Raw genomic sequence first — 19,852 nt, forward strand, 5'->3', positions numbered from 1 at the left:
GTAGTTTCCTACTGTGTCAGTGCTCCCCCCAGCAGCCTGTGCATAGTGGTGGCATGGCTCCATCACTCACCTGGCCTCTTGTTATGTGTGGAGTCCAGGTGAGAGACAGAGCCTTGCTGCTGCCACATGCAAGGTGCTTGGGGCGGCAGTCATTCTGGTAAGGACCTGCTCCTTTACTTGTAAAGGTACCACTCACCACCCCCTTGAACCACCAGACTTATTTTTGTAATGGGCTTACTTTTGTTTAATGTCATGTGCGTGCATACAATATTACGTGGCTGATGTTCATTTATTTATTTGTTGCATCTATATGCTGCCCTATATAAAATCTCAGGCAGGAAGCTATCTGGAGCGGCAGTCACTCTGGTAAAGACCTGAGCCTTTACTTTTAAAGGTGCTGCTCACCACCTCCCCCTTGAAACCCACCAGGCTGTTCCGTGGTTCGACTGAACCATGGACCGGTCCGAATTCAGACTGCAGCTCAGACCATGGTCCCTGCACACCCCTATATTTAAGGGATGGGGAATCAATAGGATATAATACGAATACAAATGCGACAAATATTTATATACCGCTTTTCAACAAAGGTTCCCAAAGTTGTTTACATAGATATAAATAAATAAATAAAATTGAACCTGTCCCAAAGGGCTCACAATTTTAAAAAGAAACATAAGATATATGCCAGCAACAACCACTGGTAGGATGCTGTGCTTGGGATGGATAGGACCAGTTGTTCTCCCCCTGCTAAATAAAGAGAATCGCCACTTTTAAAAGGTACCTCTTTGCTCAGTTAGCAGGGGTGATGCTCCTGCTAATAATCATGCTTAAGTTCAACTGAACCATGCCCCAAGCTATTTTGTTTTGTTTCAGTATCCTGGATTGTTGGGTGAGGTTATTTTGGGTTTTTTTGTGTTGTCCATTCACAATGTGTGAATGGACATTGGAGGAATTGTCTTAGTATTTATGAAACTAAGATAAGATTTATGAAGTCAGTCACAATAAAATGTGAAAGGGTTACTTTAAATATACATATTTATTGAAGATCTTAGAATTCCAAGTGAATTTATTCATAGGAAGAACTTGACATATTCAACTGAATATGTCAGTTGTGACATATCCAACTGAAACTAGTCTGCAATTGTCTTTCCTGAATCTTGTACTGTGATTGAGCAAAGGAGTGGCTCTATTTCTTATTGTGGAGATCAAATCCATCTCTACAGCACTCTCATATTAAAAGGAAACTGCCTGGCTGATGGAAATAACTTTCCTGGTGTAAGGTGCCAGGAGGCCAAGTCCCATAAGAAATCCTAAGCTGGTGATCTTTGAGGTAGTACCATAGATCTTGTCAGGATACCTCCCTTGGTCAGTGTTGTTTGGGTTGTTGTTTTTTTTTGTAAGAAGGTTTTTTAAATGTTATGTAACAATTGGAGTCACTGATGCACAGACAAGTCGCTGATGATACTCCCCCAACCTAACCCTCCCTCCCTCCCTCAAATTCCTCATATCCCCATCGTTCCACCTCATCCTTTCAGTACCCCACGCTTGCATATACATATAGCTCACCCCCACATTATGAAAAAGAGATTAAGGTGGGCATGCTGCTGCCTTATTAATAATTTGATTGCTTTAAACCTGACTATGAATGGTATCCTGCAAACAGATCAGATAACTAGATAACACTTCAAAAGAATATTAAAAACTTGTTTAAAATGAAGATTCCATCAGTACCCAAATCCAGTCTAGTGATCTTATTCCTGACTATATTTATATAATCCACTATATAGTGGAGAAAGGATTGCCAATATTTTGTGCTTTCTCCTAGATATTACTGCTATCTCAGATTTCATTTTGATTCTAATTACTTTAGAAATCCTAGCCTTAGGACGCAGTCTTGTAAAAGTTCACTCAAATCCCACCAAATCTACTACAGGGCATTGCTTCTACATTACATTGTTAAATTATTAAGTTAATTGGAGAGGTAGTATTTTAATGTAGTATTTTAATCTCTTTACAGGTGTTAAATTGGTGTGTTTTTTTCAACACCATAGGCATATTAAATTATGCTTCCTTCATTACCAATAGAATAGAATAGAGCCAAGTTTTTTATAAAACATGCTTATCATTTAACGTGATTTATTTGCCTTGTGTTTAGACTATTGCATGATGAAGTTTATTTTGTGCATATACTTTTTATTTTACTAATATATTATGAGCCATATTTCAATGACCCCTGTACATTTTTCATGCTGTCTTAATCCCAATGGCCTCTGTGCATGTAAGTAACCTGTCAAGTGACAATGCCTCTTTATTTGCTTCTTACTGTTTCCTTTCAATAATTCCTTTTCTTTATTAGCTAGAAGTGTTTAAAAGTTCAGTCTGTAAATGTGTCCATGTTGTGTACAATTTTTTTTTTCATTTTTTGAGGAAATTCTGAAATTATTAGTGGTCTCAGGACAAGGAGAATAATTCTGCTACCTTTGCAGTTAATAGCCTATTTTCTCTAAGGGTTCTTCCAATATTTCTGTATTTAGAATCAAGCCAAAAAGCATGATAAAAGTGAAATTTTTATTCTGTTTTTAGTAATAATACTAACTATACAACTTGAGGAGAAAATAGCTTTTTCCTGAAGGAAATGTTTTAGGACTTTATGTGACTGAACTAGATAGGATATTTGTTTTAATGTAGCATAAGCTCTTCAATCTTAGCAATCTTGAAGATATTTCCAGGGTCTGGTTTGAAGCCAGCTGAGGCAGCAACTATTTGGATGCCATTCTTCTGAATCTGCACTTAAAATTGTGTTTTGTTAATTGAAATAGAGCTATGATTACTGTCGGCTCTTCTCTTATAGATACAGTTTGAGAGTGAGAGAGAGAGAGAGAGAATATACAGTAGCTGATGTTTACTAGACTGGTTCTTCACTATTATATCATCAGAATTTATTATTTAAAGATGCCCTTATGAGTGGCCTGTTGGCACAAAGAAGAACAGAGTGGTTTTTAAAATAATGTGCTGTACCTTGGCAATGGTTTTAGAGAACACTTTAGTAAACATAAGAGCAGCTGAAAATTTTAACTAGGGTCATAGTTTATTAAATGCTTCTATTAAGGTAGAGATATTATAGTTTGCAGGGAAGCTATCCTCTTTGTTCCAGATCTTCAATCCGTGTCAAAATGTTAAAGAGCATGTTAATATAAAATTAGCTCTTCTGTGTGAAAAGAACTCTACTTACAATTAATCCGATGTATCTTGAAAAGAAACTAAAATGATAAATCCAGACTATCTTATACATTTTCATAGTTTTGATAAAATATGTCCAAGTCTTTACAGTTCATGTAAGTAGATGTTCTCATATATCTATTCATCTGTTAGTGTCTGCAAATTTTATTGCTCACTTTCAGGAATCCCAGAATTTTCCAGAAGCACTAATTTTTTGGTAACGTGCATACTGCATGGTCTCAGCCACAAATTCTTAAGCATGTAATTTGAAATGTTCTTAATCTTAATAGTTCTTGTGAAGTAAAGTACATTGTTTTGGTAAAATTGTAAGAAAATGTTTTGTTACAATATCCATTTAGTTATAGCATTTTGATACAGATATAATAATAAAATTGGAGTTTGGCATTAGTGGAAAATAAGCTTGATCCATATACTTTTTTCTCTTATTTCTGGTTTTTGTTTTCTGTTACAGTGTTTGATCAATTAGATCTTGTCACATACGAAGAAGTAGTAAAATTGCCAGCATTCAAAAGGAAAACACTAGTCTTATTAGGTAATTTTAAGTATAATTTATATTCTGTAATAATACTAAAAGCATTTTCTGGAATCTCAGTAGTAATAATGTTAAATTTCCTTTTCCTGTAGGAGCACATGGAGTTGGAAGAAGACACATTAAAAATACATTAATAACAAAACATCCAGACAGATTTGCATATCCTATTCCACGTAAGTAATAATGCTAAATATGACAAGCAGATACAGTTAAGTTATGCATTGTGATGTATTTATTTTACATATTTTTATACCACCCAAAATTTACGTCTATGGGTAGTTTACAAGATAAAACATTAAAACGTTAGTTAAAAACAAAAACAAGAAATTTAACACACAACAGTTTAAAAAAAATTTTAAACAATATTCTAAAACAACATTAAAAGCAATCAAAACAGTATCAGTTAAAAGCCTGGGTGAACAGATGAGTCTTTAAAGACTTTTTTAAAATTGTCAGAGATGGGGAGGCTCTTATTTCACTAGGGAGCGTATTCCAAAGCCTCGGGGCAGAAACGGAGAAGGTCCGTCCCTGAGTAGCCACCAGACAAGCCGGTGGCAAATGCAGACGGACCTCTCCTGATTATCTCAATGGGTGGTGGGGTTCATAACAAAAAAGACGTTCTCTTAAATACCCAGGGCCCAAGCTGTTTAGGGTTTTATAGGTTACTAGTATTTTTAAGCCCGTTAAAATAACGGGCGCTAGTTGCTGCCGCACCACCACAGAGACCACCCGCCCTCACTGCGGCCGCTGGCTCGCCTTCCTCGTTGCAGCCGCGGCCGCCGGCTCCCCTTCCCCGCTTCGGCCACCAGCTCACCTCGGCCGCCGGCTGGCCTCCGCTTGCGGCCGCCATCTCACCTGCGCCGCCACTGCAGCCGCCGGCTCATCTCGGCCACCGATGCGGTCATCGGCTTGTCTCCGCCGCCGCTGCGGCTGCCGGGTCTCCTCCGCCGACTTCCCCTCCTGGCCCCCTACCAGTTCCCACATGTCGGCATTTGAGCTTCTTGCGGCCACTTCAGCAGCAGGGCCGGCCCCACCACTGCCGCCTCTGCCCTCCCCGGTCCCCGCTTCTCCTCCTTTCGCGCTGAGAGGCAACATGGCCGCCTGGTGCCTGCAGCCGTATCTTTCTCAGACGTTCTGGGCATGCACTCCGTGCATGCCCAGAACAGCTGAGAAAGACACAGGCGGAGAGACACGGGCGCACACCCAAGCCTTTTATTATAGAGGATAACTAACATCTTGTGTTTTGCCCGGAAACATATTGGCAGCCAGTGTAACTACTTCAATACAGAAGTAATATGGTCACTCCTAGATGATCCAGAGTCCAGCCTGGCTGCCGCATTCTGAATCAGCTGTAGTTTCCGGACTACGTACAAGGGCAGCCCCACATAGAGTGCATTACAGTAATCCAGTCTGGAAGTTACCAGCAGATGTACCACTGTTTTGAGGTAATCTCTCTTAGGAAACGGACGCAGCTGGCGTATCAGCCAAAGCTGATAGAAGGCACCTCTGGTCACTGCCTCATCCTGGGACACCAGAGAGATACTTGGATCCAGAAGCACCCCCAGATTGCGTACCTGTTCCTTTTGGGGAAGTATGACCCCATCCAGAACAGGCAGATCAAAATCGTCTCCCGGGCTTCAACCCTGCACAATGAGTACCTTCGTCTTATTTGGATTCAGTCTCCATTTGTTATCCCTCATCCAGCCCATTACTGACTCCAGACAGATATTTAGGGAGGTTATACCCTCTCCTGATGATGCTGACATGGAGAAATAGATTTGGGTGTCATCAGCATACTGATAACACCCTGCACCAAATCTCCTGATGATCTCTCCCAGCGGTGTTTCATGTAGATGTTAAACAACATCGGAGACAATATGGAGCCCTGAGGGACACCATACAAAAGTTCAGATTTTGAAGAACTGTCTCCAACATCTGGAACCTGCCCGAGAGGTAGGAGCGGAACCACTGCAGAGCAGTGCCTCTCACGCCCAACCCCCTCAGATGCTCCAGAAGGATACTATGGTCGATAGTATCGAAAGCCGCTGATAGGTCCAAAAGAACCAACAGAGTCACACTTCCTCTGTCAATTCGCAGTTGGAGATCATCCATCAGGTCAACCAAGGCAGTCTCCACACCATAGCCAGCCTGGAAGCCAGTTTGAAATGGGTCTAGATAATCAGTTTCCTCCAAGACTGTCTGGAGCTGGGAGGCCACCACCCTCTCAATTACCTTGCCCAACCATGGAAGTTTAGAGACAGGCCTGTAGTTACTCAGCTCTGAGGGATCCAAGGTAGGCTTCTTCAGAAGTGGTCTAATTATTGCCTCCTTAAGACTAGGAGGCATCCTACCTTCCCTCAGAGACGCATTTATAATCTCTACCAGGCCTTCTACAACAACCATCCTGCCAGATAGTATAAGCCATGCCGGGCAAGGGTCAAGAGGACAGGTGGTGGGCCACACCGTTCCAGTTAGCTTTTCCACATCCTCAGGAGTCACAAACTGAAACTGATCCAACCTAACCACACCAGAGGAGTCACTGGACACCTCCACATCAGACACTAAAGTAATTGTGAAGACGGAGTCTAAGTCGGCCCGAATACGAGAGATTTTTTCCACAAAGAATTCATTAAACACATCACAGTGGGTAACTGATGGTTCCAAATTCTGATTCAAGGGAGGAAGAGCACATACTAGCCCTCTCACAACCCTGGACAACTCCTCCGGACATGAACTTGCGGATGCAATACGGGCAGAAAAGAATCGCTTCTTTGCCGCACGTATCGCCTGCGCATAGGTCTTCAAATGAGGTCTGTGTTGCAATCTGTTGGATTCAAGCCGAGTCTTTCTCCACTTGCGCTCCAAACGTCTACCTCACCACTTCAGCCCCCATAGTTCTTCCATATAGCAAGGGGGCAGTTTTGAAGCGGGTCGAAGAGGACGCTTAGGAGCAATCACGTCTACTGCCCCGGTGAGTTCGCTGTTCCAGTTCTCCACCAGGTCATCAACAGGATCACCAGCGGAGCCAACACTAAATTTCTCCAAGGCTTCTTGAAATCTTATTGGATCCAATAACCTCGGGCAGACCATCCTAATAGGTCCCTCACCCCTGGGAAGGTGAGAAGTGATTGTGAGTCCAACCTTAACCACATGGTGGTCCGTCCATGACAATGGGGAAATCACAAGATTCCCCACCTACGGAACACCACCCTGATCAGAGTGAAAGATCAAATCAAGTGTGTAACCAGCAGTGTGTGTCGGCCCCGAGACCACTTGGGATAGGCCCATAGTCGTCATAGCCGCTATGAACTCCTGAGCCGCCCTGGACAAATTGGTCCCAAAGTAACATTGAAGTCCTCCAGCACCACAAGCCTGGGGGACTCCAACACCAAGTCCGAGACCAAGTCCGTCAACTCAGTTAGGGACTCCGTTGAGCAGCAGGGCAATTGGTACACCAACAGAAGTCCCAGTCTATCCCTGGTCCCCACACTTAAATACACACATTCAATATGGTCCAACACTCTAACAGGGGTCCTGGTAAGGGAAAGGTTATTCTTATAGACCACAGCCACTCCACCTCCCCGCCCACGATCCCTCACCCTCTACTCAACAGAGTACCCTGGAGGGAGAAGCTGGGACCACACTGGGCCCCCAGCCTCCCCCAGCCAGGTCTCTGTAATACATACCAGGTTGGCACCTTCATCCAGAATCAAATCATGGATGGTTTTGATTTTTTCTGGACCAACCTGGCATTACAGAGGAGCAAAGTGAGGTTCCAAGTGCGGTCGGCACTGCTCCCCAAGGTCAAAGAGCTGGCAGAACAGCCAGAAGGGGAAACAGCTATTAGATTTCCAAGTCCCCTTCCCCTGTAACGGCCCACTGACTTGCCAACGTTACTTCTTCTGTTCCCCACCACCACCGGAATGGCTGCCCCACAGTCAGTGGACACACCCCCTGTCTCCCCATTTCTAGGTAAGCCCAGACACATCCTAGGACTGTCTCACCCAGGACAAATTAAAACAGAAGCCACACTATTAAATGTCCCCCCACATACAAATACCTGGGCCAGCTGACCTGGCCCTCACCCTCGCTGTCCCCCAAAGAGGCAACCCCCTTTGGTGTCGCCCCTTCGGTGGCGTGCCCGCCGCCACTGGCAGAACCCTATATAGCCCTGAGCAGGCAGCTCTAGGCAGATAGAATCCAGGAAACTGCCAAGTCACTCTCCTTCCCGGGCCCCAATCCTGCAAGGCCTCACCTCAGCACAGTAGCCAGTCCTGGGGGGCAGATAACAGACAGGGGGCAGCAGGAGAAGCAAACAGGCAGGCACCCAGTCTCTCACCCTGGGTCTACCTAGGAGCAGATGTTGCCTTTCCTCTTCTCTCTCCTGCAAGCTTCTGATGCAGTAATAAATTAGGTACAGAATATAAGAAGGGTCTTAGTAGATCAGGCAAAAGACCCATCTGATCCAGCCTGCTGTTTTGCATGGTATCCAACTAAATGTGTCTGAAAAGCCCAGAACCAGCTGACACTAAACTACCAGCTGACACTAAACTACCAGCTGACACTAAAGTATTCAAGGTAGTGCAATCCAAAACAGATTGTGAGGAGCTCCAAAAGGATCTCGCCAAACTGGGTGAATGGGCAACAAAATGGCAAATGCAGTTCAGTGTACACAAGTATGAAGTGATGTGTATATATGGGTATGGGGGGGAAGAACTAACTTGCCATATACCCCTGTGTGGTCTGAGCTGTCAGTGACTGACCATGAGAAAGATCTTGGGGTTGTGGTGGACAGCTCATCGAGAGTGCTGACTCAGTACACAACAGCTGTGAAAAAGGCAAATTCCATACTGGGGATCATTAGGAAAGAAAAATAGAATGCTAATATTATAATGCCCATATACAAATCAATCGTGCGGCCACACTTGGAGTACAGGAGGACCTCAATATTCACGGGAGTTCCGTTCTCTGCACTTACCACGAATATGGAATCCGTGAATACTGAGTCGTTGGGGCAATGGGATCGCAGGAGTGAGGTTCCCAGAGGCCAAAAAATCACCCAAAAATGGAGGGAAGGTTTAAAAGGGTAAAATAAAGTGTCCCACCATACTCTTGGGGCCTCCAATGATCAAGCAATGCCCACTAGGTCAGAAATAGTCTTTTAGCTTTTTTCTGTGATTTTTCATAGGGTTTTTCTAGTAAATGACCAACAAAACAGCTGTGTTTCACAAAATTGCTGCCAGAAATTACCTCCACAGCCATTTCTGGTTGTCTCTGACCCAAAGATACCCGGAATTAACCCCTTGTGGGCCAGTGTTTTTTCACGTATGCCGATATGTGATGTTGGATCCATGTATAGCGAGGTCCACCTATACTGCATACAGTTCTGGTCACCATATCTTAAGAAGGACATTGTAGAACTGGAAGAGGGCAGCCAAGATGATCAGGGGCCTGGAGCACCTTCCTTATGAGGCAAGGCTACAGCATCTGGAGCTTTTTAGTTTGGAAAAGAGGCGACTATAGGGAGACATATCGAAGTGTATAATATTATGAATGGAGTAGAGAGTGGACAGAGATAAATTTGTCTTCCTCTCTCACAACACTAGAACCAGGAGTTATCCCATTAAACTAATTGCCAAGAAATTTAGGACCAACAAAAGGAAGTACTTTTTCACAGAATTAACGTATAGAATTATCTGCCACAAGATGTGGTGACAGCCAACTGCCTGGATGGCTTTAAGAAGGGTTTAGATAAATTCATGGAGGACAGGTTTATCAATGGCTACTAGTCTGGTGGCTATAAGTCACCTCCAGCCTTAGCCTCACCTCCAGCTTTGGAGGCAAGATGCCTCTAAATACCAGTTGCAGGGGAGCAACAGCAAGAGAGAGGGCATGCCCTCACCTCTTGCCAAGGGGCTTCTCAAAGGCATCTGGTGAGCCACTGTGTATAACAGGACGCTGGACTAGATAGGCCTTGGGCCTGATCCAGCACGGCTCTTCTTATATGCTTACATTCTTGTGACATAAATGACCTTGTTATCACTCTGTATTGGAAAGATTTCTTTATTGTGGATGTGGTAACATGGGAAAGCAACAAAAGCAGTTATATTATTCTTAATGCTTGTATTTACAGACACAACCAGACCACCAAAGAAGGATGAAGAGAATGGAAAGAATTATTACTTTGTATCACATGACCAAATGATGCAGGATATTTCCAACAATGAATATTTGGAATATGGTAGCCATGAGGACGCAATGTATGGAACAAAACTGGAAACAATACGGAAGATCCATGAACAGGGATTAATCGCAATACTTGATGTAGAACCTCAGGTACTTGTAGAAATAAAGCACATACTTTGTTACAGATATCCAACTTTGTTTTTTGCACTGGATTAATATGTTTCCTATAACTAAGAAGGTTTTCTTGAGACCCAATTCTTAAAATGCAGTGAAACATACAATGAAATGAAACTAAGTAATCAATATCTATATGTATTCCTCCTGGATTAGGTGGTATGAAGATATGGCAAGTGGTGGTTGCTTTAATTTTGGAGAATTTTAAATGGGGTGTGTGTGTGTAATGTTTCGAGTGGAAGCAATATACAAGTATACAGCCATTCATTTCAGTCCAATAATACCCTATGGACCTATAAACAGTTACTCTGCTCTGCATTCATTTCAATAAAGAAATGTGTATTTTCTTCACAAGTAAACATAAGCTTGGGGCACATTGCTGCCTTTATTTGTCTAAGGATTGTTGTGAGAGGGAAGGAAATGAAAGAGAGACACACTAGCTAGGTTAGAATGTGTTCCCAGCACATGTGCACTTTGGGGAGTTCAGTGGGGCACAGGAGTCTCAGTGTACATGAGCTCAACCCTTTTTTAAAAGTTAAAAAATTGTGTATACCATCCAGCTGACACTTAGCTCCCGCTGATTTCATCAGGACAGTTGAACACATGGTTAAATCACTCTTTTTAAATAATTAGACTCGCATGCTTAACTTTGGCTGGATTGTGCCTACTGTAAAATTTAATGAGCCACATGTTGCACAGAGATACAAGGATGGGGAAACGGCTCCATCCTCGCCGAAAGTGGCTGGAGAATAGCTGCAACAAAGGCTTATTCCACAGCCCAGTGCGCAAGTAGGGAGATGGGGAAGCAATTTTTGCTTTTCTCAACTTCCTGACAAATCTTTTTATTTCCAGAAATATGTCACTGAGGGCTTCCAGTCAAGCAACATGTTTCTGATCTTACTAGCACTTCCAGTGGATGTGGGCTCTTGCACAAATACCCCAAACTTCCGGGGCTTTACTACAAGCCTGGAGCAGCGCAGATAGATCCACTGAGAGCCCACAGCAGTGCAGGTGGATCAGCTCTGGCCCTTCTAATGCTGTGCAGCACGTGAACTACTAAAAACACGTAAATGCCTTTCTAAAGAGGAGGGTTTAAAATGCTTTTTTAAAACCCTAAGAGAGGTAGAGGGCATCCCAAAGCAGAGGGGCCACAACTGGAAAAAGCTCTGTCCCTGTCCACACCAATCAAATCTCAGTCAGAGGCAGGGCTGCAAGCTGGGCATGTGATACAGAAGAGAGGGCCCTGGCAGATTTGTATGGGCAGATGCAATCTGAGAGATGCCCCAGCCCCAAGCTGCATAATTCTTTGAAGGTCAGAATCAGCACTTTGAATCTAGCCTGGAAGTAAATTGACAACCAATGAAGCTGTTGCAGGATGGCTGTAATACTCATGAAGCAACTAGCACCATGAATGTCTTTGAGGTAGCATTCTGGACCAGCTGAAGCTTCTGAACAGTCTTCAAGGGCAGCCCACATATTGCTTAGGAACCCATTCTGGATGTAACCATTGAGTAGGTGACTGAGGTCAGGTCTGACTTCTCTAAATAGAATGGCAAGTGCCCTACCAGAGGTAGCTAGTAAAAAACATTTCTGGATACCACTACCACTTAAGTCACCAAGAACAGCACTGAATCCACAACCCCCGCAAGCTGCAAACTCAGGAGGAGTCTGACTGCATCCAAGACCAGATTTACCTCATCATTCAGATAACCAGTGTTGCCAGCTCAAAACATCTCCATCTTATCTGGGTTAAGTTTCATCTTGTTTGTCCCTGTCCACCACAGAACATCTGGAATTGGATGGCAATGGCAGGATATCCATTGCCACCCTGGTATCTACTGACCTAAATGATAGGTAGAGCTGCGTATCATCAGCATACCTGACACCACACCCTATACCCACAGATGACCTCTCCCAGCAGTTTCATTACTACTTTATATATAATCTTCCTTTATATGTAATTCTCTTAAACGTACCCGTTGCTAATCCCATGAGTGGCAGCTCTCGTGAGAGTTTGCGAGCAGCTGCCGGATAGGATAGCAATGGGGACAGGGGAGAAAATAGAGATGCTGGCTGGCAGCAGGCTGGCTTGGCTGGCCGGCGGAAGCAGGAGGTGGCCGCTGCCGGGAGTTGGCGGGTGGGAGGATGTGGCGGGCTGGCTTTCTGGTCGGCTTGCCAGCCAAAAAGTGCTGGGTGGTAGAGAAGCGGGGGAGAAGAAGTGGACCGGCCAGCTGCCGGCCTGAAAGTGTGGCGGGGAGCCGAGAAGCAGGTGAGGGGAGAAGCCGGCCAGGAAGCCGGACAGGTCGGTGGGGGGAAGGCAGCGGCAATGGGTGGGCCAGCCAGAGGTGCAGTTGCTCTACGCCCGGCTCAGCTAGTATATATTAAACTGCAAGGGAGACAGAATAGATCTCTTCAGTACTCCATAGGTCAGTGGTCAAGAGTTAGAGCAGGTATCTCTTAGCAATACCGTCTGGATACAGTCCTCCAGGGAAGACCATAGTCACTGCAGAGCAGTGGAACATAGTTTAGTTAGTTAGATTTATATGTCACCCTACTCCCATAGGACTCAGGGCAGCTTACAAGCAATAATATACACAACAACACAATTTCATAAAAATATATCTTACATAGCCTCATAAAACACAACCCCATACAATATAGGAGCTACCATATACTGAGTCAGACATAGGCCAATCTAGCTCAGTATTGTCTACCCAGTCTGGCAGCGGCTTCTCTAAGGTTGCAGGCAGGAATCTCTCTCAGCCCTATCTTGGAGATGCCAGGGAGGGAACTTGGAACCTTCTGCTCTTTGCAGAGCAGCTCCATCTCCTAAGAGGAATATCTTACAGTGCTCACACATCAAGTCTCCCATTCATATGCAACCAGGGTGGACCCTGCTTAGCTTGAGGGGATAAGTCATTAGTGGTGTGCATGGTTCGAAATTCCCGTGGTCCGGCACAGGGGGGAGTTTCTCTTTAAGGGAGGGTGGTAGTACTTCCCCCCCCCCCCGCCGCTCCTCCCCCTCCGGCGCTGGCGGTTTTCAAAACGTTCTTGGTGAGGCAGAGTTCCTCCCTGCCACCCCTGCCCCCATCGTTGTCCATGCTAGCTTAAAAGTAGGCAGAGCTGGTGGCGCGCATGCACCCTTGTCTTCGCCGCTGGCGCGCGCGTGCCACATATGTCATGCTGCGCGCGTGCGCCAGCGGCGAAAACAAGCGTGCGCCGCAAAGGGCGCATGCATGCCACCAGCTCTGCCTACTTTTAAGCTAGCAAGGACAACGACGGGGGCAGGGGTGGCAGGGAGGAACTCTGCCGCCCCAAGAACGTTTTGAAAACCGCCAGCGCCAGAAGGGGAAGAGCGGTGGGGGGGGGAGTACTACCACCCCCCCCCTTAAAGAGAAACTCCCCCCCGTGCCGGACCACGGGAATTTCGAACCATGCACACCACTAAGTACTACCACCACCCCCTTAAAGAGAACCCCCCACACACACACCCTTCCGAACTGAACCGGGGGGATTCCGGACTGGTCCGGAGGCCTTGTCAATGGCCTCCAGACCGAACCATGCACACCACTACAAGTCATGCTTGCTACCACAAGACCAGCTTTCGTCCCCAGGTCCCAATCCAGAGAGGCAACCTAGAAGCCTGTGGTTTTCCCCATTGTCATTGATGGACCACCACCTGATGATGGTTCAATTTGTAGCCACTATTCACCTCTGCAGGGATGAAGGGCCTATTAGGGTCATCCACCCTTGGAGGCTGTAGGATCCAACAGGATTCAAAAAAACCTTAGAGGGTTTTAATGACTCTAAAGAAGGACTCTACTTGAATCCGACAGATTACAGCACAGATTACAATTGAAGATCTATGCTCTGGCAATACATGCAGCAAAGAAGCAATTCTTTGCTGTGCATATTGCGTCCACAGATTAGCATCCAGCGGAATTGTCAAGGGTGGTGAAGGAACTTATACCGACCCCTTCCACTCTAGCTTTGGAGCTATCACTTAGCCACTGTGAAGCTTTTAATGAACTTGTTGTGGACAAAATCTCTTGTATTCGAGCCAAGCTGGATTCCATTGTTGGTGCAAAGTCTTTAGTAGAGTAAACTGGATCAGTTTCAGTTTGTGACTTTTGAGGATGTGAACAAGCTGCTTGGAACTGTTTTCTTGACCTTTGTCTGACATGGCTTATATCATCATGCAGGGAGATTGTTAGAGAGGGTCTGGTTGAAATCATAAATGCTTCTCTGAAGCAATGTATGATGCCTCCTTGTTTAAAGGAGGCAATTATTACTAGACCTATTTTAAAGAAGCCTACACTTGATCGCTTAGGCAATTATAGGCCTGTCTCCAATCTCCGGTGGTTGGCCAAGGTGATTGAGAAGATGGTGTCCTCAGCTCCAAGCAGTCTTGGATGAAACACATTATCTAGATCCATTTCAAACTGGATTTCGGGCAGGTTATGGAGTGGAGACTGCCTTGGTCTGCTTGATGGAGTATCTTCAAAGTGGAATTGACAGAGGGAGTATGACTCTGTTGGTCCTTTTGGGTCTCTCGGTGTCTATTATTTATTTATTTATTTATTTACACAGTCAGACAGGTGTTATTGACTGGTTTGTTTTATCCAGACATCGAGTCCTTCCCAAGGACCTGGGATGCCAGAATTTTATTGTCAATTGTTATAGATATTGTCGCAGAATATAGGCTGTTGCCATTAAAGCTGCTTTTTGTAATTGGCTGATGGTGATTTCTGTGGCCCCTATCATGTTGAGGTGCTCTTCAAGGTCTTTTGGAACTGCACCCAGGGCGCCAATTACCACTGGGTTTATTTTGGTCTTTTTCTGCCACAGCCTTTCAATTTCAATTTGTAGATCTTTGTATTTTGTGATTTTTTTCTATTTTTTTTGCTTCTATTCTGCTATCCCCTGGTATTGCTATGTCGATTATTTTAACTTGTTTTTCTTTCTTCTCGACTACATTTATATCTGGTGTATTGTGTGGCAGATGTTTGTCTGTTTGTAGTCGGAAGTCCCATAATATTTTTACATCTTCATTTTCTTCAACATTTTCAATGTTATGGTCCCACCAGTTCTTGGCTACATATAGCTTGTATTTTTTGCAGATGTTCCAGTGTATCATCCCTGCTACCTTGTCATGCCTTTGTTTGTAGTCAGTCTGTGCGATCTTTTTACAACAGCTGATTAGGTGGTCCACTGTTTCATCCACTTCTTTACAAAGGCGGCACTTGCTGTTTGTTGTTGACTTTTCGACTTTTGCTCTTATTGCATTTGTTCTTAGTGCCTGTTCTTGTGTAGCCAGTATTAAACCCTCTGTTTCTTTCTTCAAGTAACCATTCTTAAGCCATTGCCAGGTCTTGGTGATGTCTGATTTTCCACTTATATTATGCAAGTATTGACCATGCAGTGGCTTGTTTTTCCATTTTTCTGCTCGGTTCTTGACTTGTTCTTTCTTGTAGGCTCGCTTTGTTTCATTGGTGTTGAATAGTTTCATGTTATTGACCATTTGAAGTGTATCTTCTTCACTGTCCTTGATATATTCTTCAAGGCCTCTTTTCTCCTCCTCTACCGTTTGATGGACTTGCAGCATTCCACTTCCACCTGAGCTGCGAGGGAGGTATAGCCTAGGTACATCACTGCGGGGGTGCAGAGCATGATTGATGGTCATTATTTTCCTGGTCTTACGATGTAGTGTCTCTAGCTCTGCCTGGGTCCAGTCTATTATTCATGCAGTGTATCTGATAACAGGTATAGCCCAGGTGTTTATGGCTTGTATGGTGTTCCCGCCATTGAGTTTGGACTTGAGGATTTTTCGAACTCTCCTGATGTACCTTGGCGTGGTTGTGGGGCTTGCGTGCTCTGAGGAAGGTGAGAGCTATGCCAGAGGTCCAACCATACTGGACAGGTCTCACCAGAGGAGCCAGACAAAGAGTGCCTCTCCCATCAACAATATGGTGAGACATAACTTTAATAAATCTATACGGGATCGGTCGTCGCCCGGGTCAACAAGGACCGCGCCAAGTGCTGGAGTCCCTCAACATCTGGTGGCAAGTGGGCTACAGGACTCAGGATCTTCAGTTGAGCAACCAGGGCTGAAGACAGCAAAGTTACTGGAAGAAACGTCGCTTAACCCAAAAAAAAATACGAAAAATGCCAGCAAGGAAATAATGATCTGCTATTACAATTCTAGTCCAACTAGAAGAGGTTATTTAAAAAGAATGTACCAAATTTGGAAAGAGAAGTATCCAGACACAGAAATAACAGAACAAAGGCTAGCAGACCAGAGAAGATTCATAATAAGAAATAAAGTATTCACAGAAGTTGAGCTGGAAGAACTGCAAAGAGCAATACAGGCTCAAGATATGGAAGAAGAATTACCACCAACTGAAGAAGTTGCTCAGGTGCAGGTGGAGGAGGTGTTGGAAATAGAGGATACCACTGTTGCTGAACTGTTTCAAAATCAAAACCAGGCAACCTCCCCTTTGCCTTCACCTCAAAAACCCGAATGCCGTTTAACAGAAAAGCAACAAGAACTAAAGCAAAAAATAACTGAGCACATGAACCAAACAACCACCAGGGTTCGACTTCCAGCTCTAAAAACAGTTGCCAAAAAACAACTTGCTCGGGTATTAAAAGATGTCAATGCTGTACTTGCAGAAATAACAACTAATAATTTGCAAGAAACAAACCAACTAATGTACAGTGCAGCAACAATAACAACACAAGAGCTCGGATATAAGATCAATGGACCTGTCAAAAAAGAAAGTAGTACATCACCTAAATGTAAGATTAGATTAGAAAATAAAATCTCCAGGCTTAGATCAGATGCTAGTAAATTGAAAGATATGAAAGACAAGAAGCTGAAGAATGAAAACACCAAACAATATCTGATCCAAATATATCACCTAGATTCAAGGAGAATTAGAGAAGTCCTGGAAATAATAAAGCAGCAAATAACAGCAGTATCAAAGAAGATTAGAAGATATGAAGCCAGAACTAAACAACACAGGCAGAATCTCCAATTCCAGTCAAATCAGAGACGTTTCTACCAAAGCATAGAAGGAGAAACTGCAAGAAACATAGAAACACCAAATAAAGAAGAAACAGTGCAATTCTGGGGGAAATTATGGGACAATCCAATAGATTATAATAAAAAAGCAGGTTGGGTGAAAGAGGTCGAAAAATGTAACCAACAAATGCAAGATCTAATAATAACACCAGAATTAATAAGTGAAAGAGCAAAGAAAATTAAAAATTAGACTGCTCCAGGCGACGATCAACTGCATGGCTTTTGGCTTAAACACCTAACAAGCCTTCATAAACAACTATCAAAACAGTTCAATCACATTTTGCAAGGGGGTGATATTGAACAATGGCTAACAACTGGGAAAACTCATCTCATCATGAAAGACCCATCAAAAGGTGCAGTTCCAAGTAATTATAGACCGATAACCTGTCTGCCAGCCATGTTCAAATTATTAACTGGAATAATAGCAGATGAAGTGATGCAACACTTATTAACTAACAAAAAGCTCCCAGTTGAACAGAAAGGAAATTGCCCGAACACCAGAGGCACAAAAGACCAGCTGCTGATTGACAAAATGATTTTAGAAAACTGCAAGAGAAGAAAAACCAATCTAAGTGTTGCATGGATTGACTACAAGAAAGCCTTCGATTCATTGCCTCACACATGGATACTAAAATGTTTAGAAACAACTGGTGTCAGCAAAACATTCAGATATTTATTTAAAAAGCAATGAGCATGTGGAGTACACAGTTAACAATCAATGGTGAGACACTTGGACAGGTTAGCATTAGAAGAGGCATTTTCCAAGGGGACTCACTATCCCCTCTGTTGTTTGTAATCGCCATGACCCCACTTTCACAAATACTAAACAAAACAGGCCTCGGATACCAAACATCTAAAACATCAAGTAAAATCAACCATCTGCTGCACATGGACGATCTGAAGTTGTATGGAAAGTCCCAGTCAGAAATCGAAACACTGCTAAACACTGTCCGTATATTCAGTAGCGATATAGCAATGGAGTTTGGACTAGACAAGTGTGCTTCATTAATAATGAACAGAAGGAAAATAAAAAAAACAGAAGGAATAGAACTGCCCAATGGAAGCAAGATCAAGAACCTGGAAGAGGAAGAACATTACAAATACTTGGGCATTCTCCAGGCTGATAACATTGCACACACTGAAGTTAAAAGAAAAATTGGAAGTGAATACATCATTATTATTACATTTATATCCCACTCTTCCTCCAAGGAGCCCAGAGCGGTGCACTACATACTTGAGTTTCTCTTTCACAACAACCCTGTGAAGTAGGTTAGGCTGAGAGAGAAATGACTGGCCCAGAGTCACCCAGCTAGTTTCATGGCTGAATGGGGATTTGAACTCGGGTCTCCCCGGTCCTAGTCCAGCACTCTAACCACCACAGCATGGTATCCTTCTGGGATATCTTGAGGGGACTGGGCATAGGTTGCACTGCTTTGCAGAGGTTCCGCTCATACCTCTCAGACAGATTTCAGAAGTTGTCACTTGGAAACTACTTCTCTACAAAGCGAGAGCTTTTGTATGGTTATAGAGACCTCAGGGCTCTATCTTGTCTCCAATGCTTTTTAACATCTACATGAAACCGCTGGGAGAGATCATCAGGGGATTTGGTGCAGGGTGTTATCAGTACGCTGATGACACCCAAATCTATTTCTCTGTGTCAGCTTCATCAGGCAATAAGATAACTTCCCTAAATGCCTTCCTTGAGGCAGTAATGGGCTGGATAGAAGATAACAAACTGAGACTGGATGCAAACAAGACTCATTGTAGGAAGCTGCAGTTTGGGAAATGGAATAGATCTGTTGGTTCTGGATAGGGTTACACTCCCCCAGAAGAAACAGGTCTGCAGTTTGGAAGTACTTCTGAACCCAACCCTCTTTCTGATACCTCATGTGGAGGCGGTGGCCAGGAGTGCCTTCTATCAGTTTCGGCTGGTTCGCCAACTGTACCCTTTTTTGGAAGTGAGTGATCTTAAGACAGTGGTGCACATGCTGGTAACCTCCAGGCTTGACTACTGCAATGCACTCTACGTGGGCTGCCTTTGTACGTAATCCAGAAACTGCAATTGGTGCAGAATTCTGCTGCCAGATTGGTCTCTGGGACGTCCTGAAGAAAATATATTACTCTAGTTTTAAAAGAACTATACTGGCTATCAATAGGTTTCCAGACAAAATAGAAAGTGCTGGTTAGTACCTGTAAAGCCCTTAATGGCTTGAGCCCAGGGTATTTAAGAGAACACCTTCTTCATTATGAACCCCACCACCTATTAAGATCTTCATGGAAGGTTCATCTGAGGTGCCGCCAGCTCGTCTGGTGGCGACTCAAAGGTGAGCCTTCTCTTTAGTTGCCCCAGGGCTATGGAATACACTTCCTGCTGAGATAGAGCTGCTGTTGGCTTTTCAGAAACAACTAAATGTGCATCTCTTCAGCTAAGTCTTTTAGCTATCTGGTAGTTTTAATGGAAATTTTAATTTGATATTTTATGTTTTAATTGTTAAAGTTTCTTGGTTTGTTTTATTGCTGTAAACCACCTAGAGACTTCATTAATGGGTAGTATACAAATATGTTAAATAAATAAATAAGGATATCATAGTAAATGGTACTGAAAGCCATTGAGAAAACCAGTAGAATCAACAGGGATG

General features: G+C 43.8%; 1 protein-coding gene across 27 annotated transcripts in view; it reads left to right on the plus strand.

Annotated features, from left to right (window-relative positions):
* The window catches only part of CASK (calcium/calmodulin dependent serine protein kinase), a 402,451-nt gene that overhangs the window by 372,944 nt on the left and 9,655 nt on the right, over positions 1-19,852 (plus strand). For 22 of the 27 annotated variants that reach the window (XM_053305461.1, XM_053305465.1, XM_053305452.1 and 19 more), the window contains 3 exons: positions 3,689-3,769; positions 3,862-3,942; positions 9,903-10,105. In XM_053305461.1, coding sequence (XP_053161436.1) covers positions 3,689-3,769; positions 3,862-3,942; positions 9,903-10,105 — 365 coding nt within the window. The remainder of the gene's footprint in view (positions 1-3,688; positions 3,770-3,861; positions 3,943-9,902; positions 10,106-19,852) is intronic. The other 5 variants (XM_053305453.1, XM_053305473.1, XM_053305470.1 and 2 more) reach the window with 1 other exon arrangement.

The sequence above is a fragment of the Hemicordylus capensis genome, chromosome 3 (assembly GCF_027244095.1).
Source record: "Hemicordylus capensis ecotype Gifberg chromosome 3, rHemCap1.1.pri, whole genome shotgun sequence".
Classification (NCBI taxonomy): Eukaryota; Metazoa; Chordata; class Lepidosauria; order Squamata; family Cordylidae; genus Hemicordylus; species Hemicordylus capensis.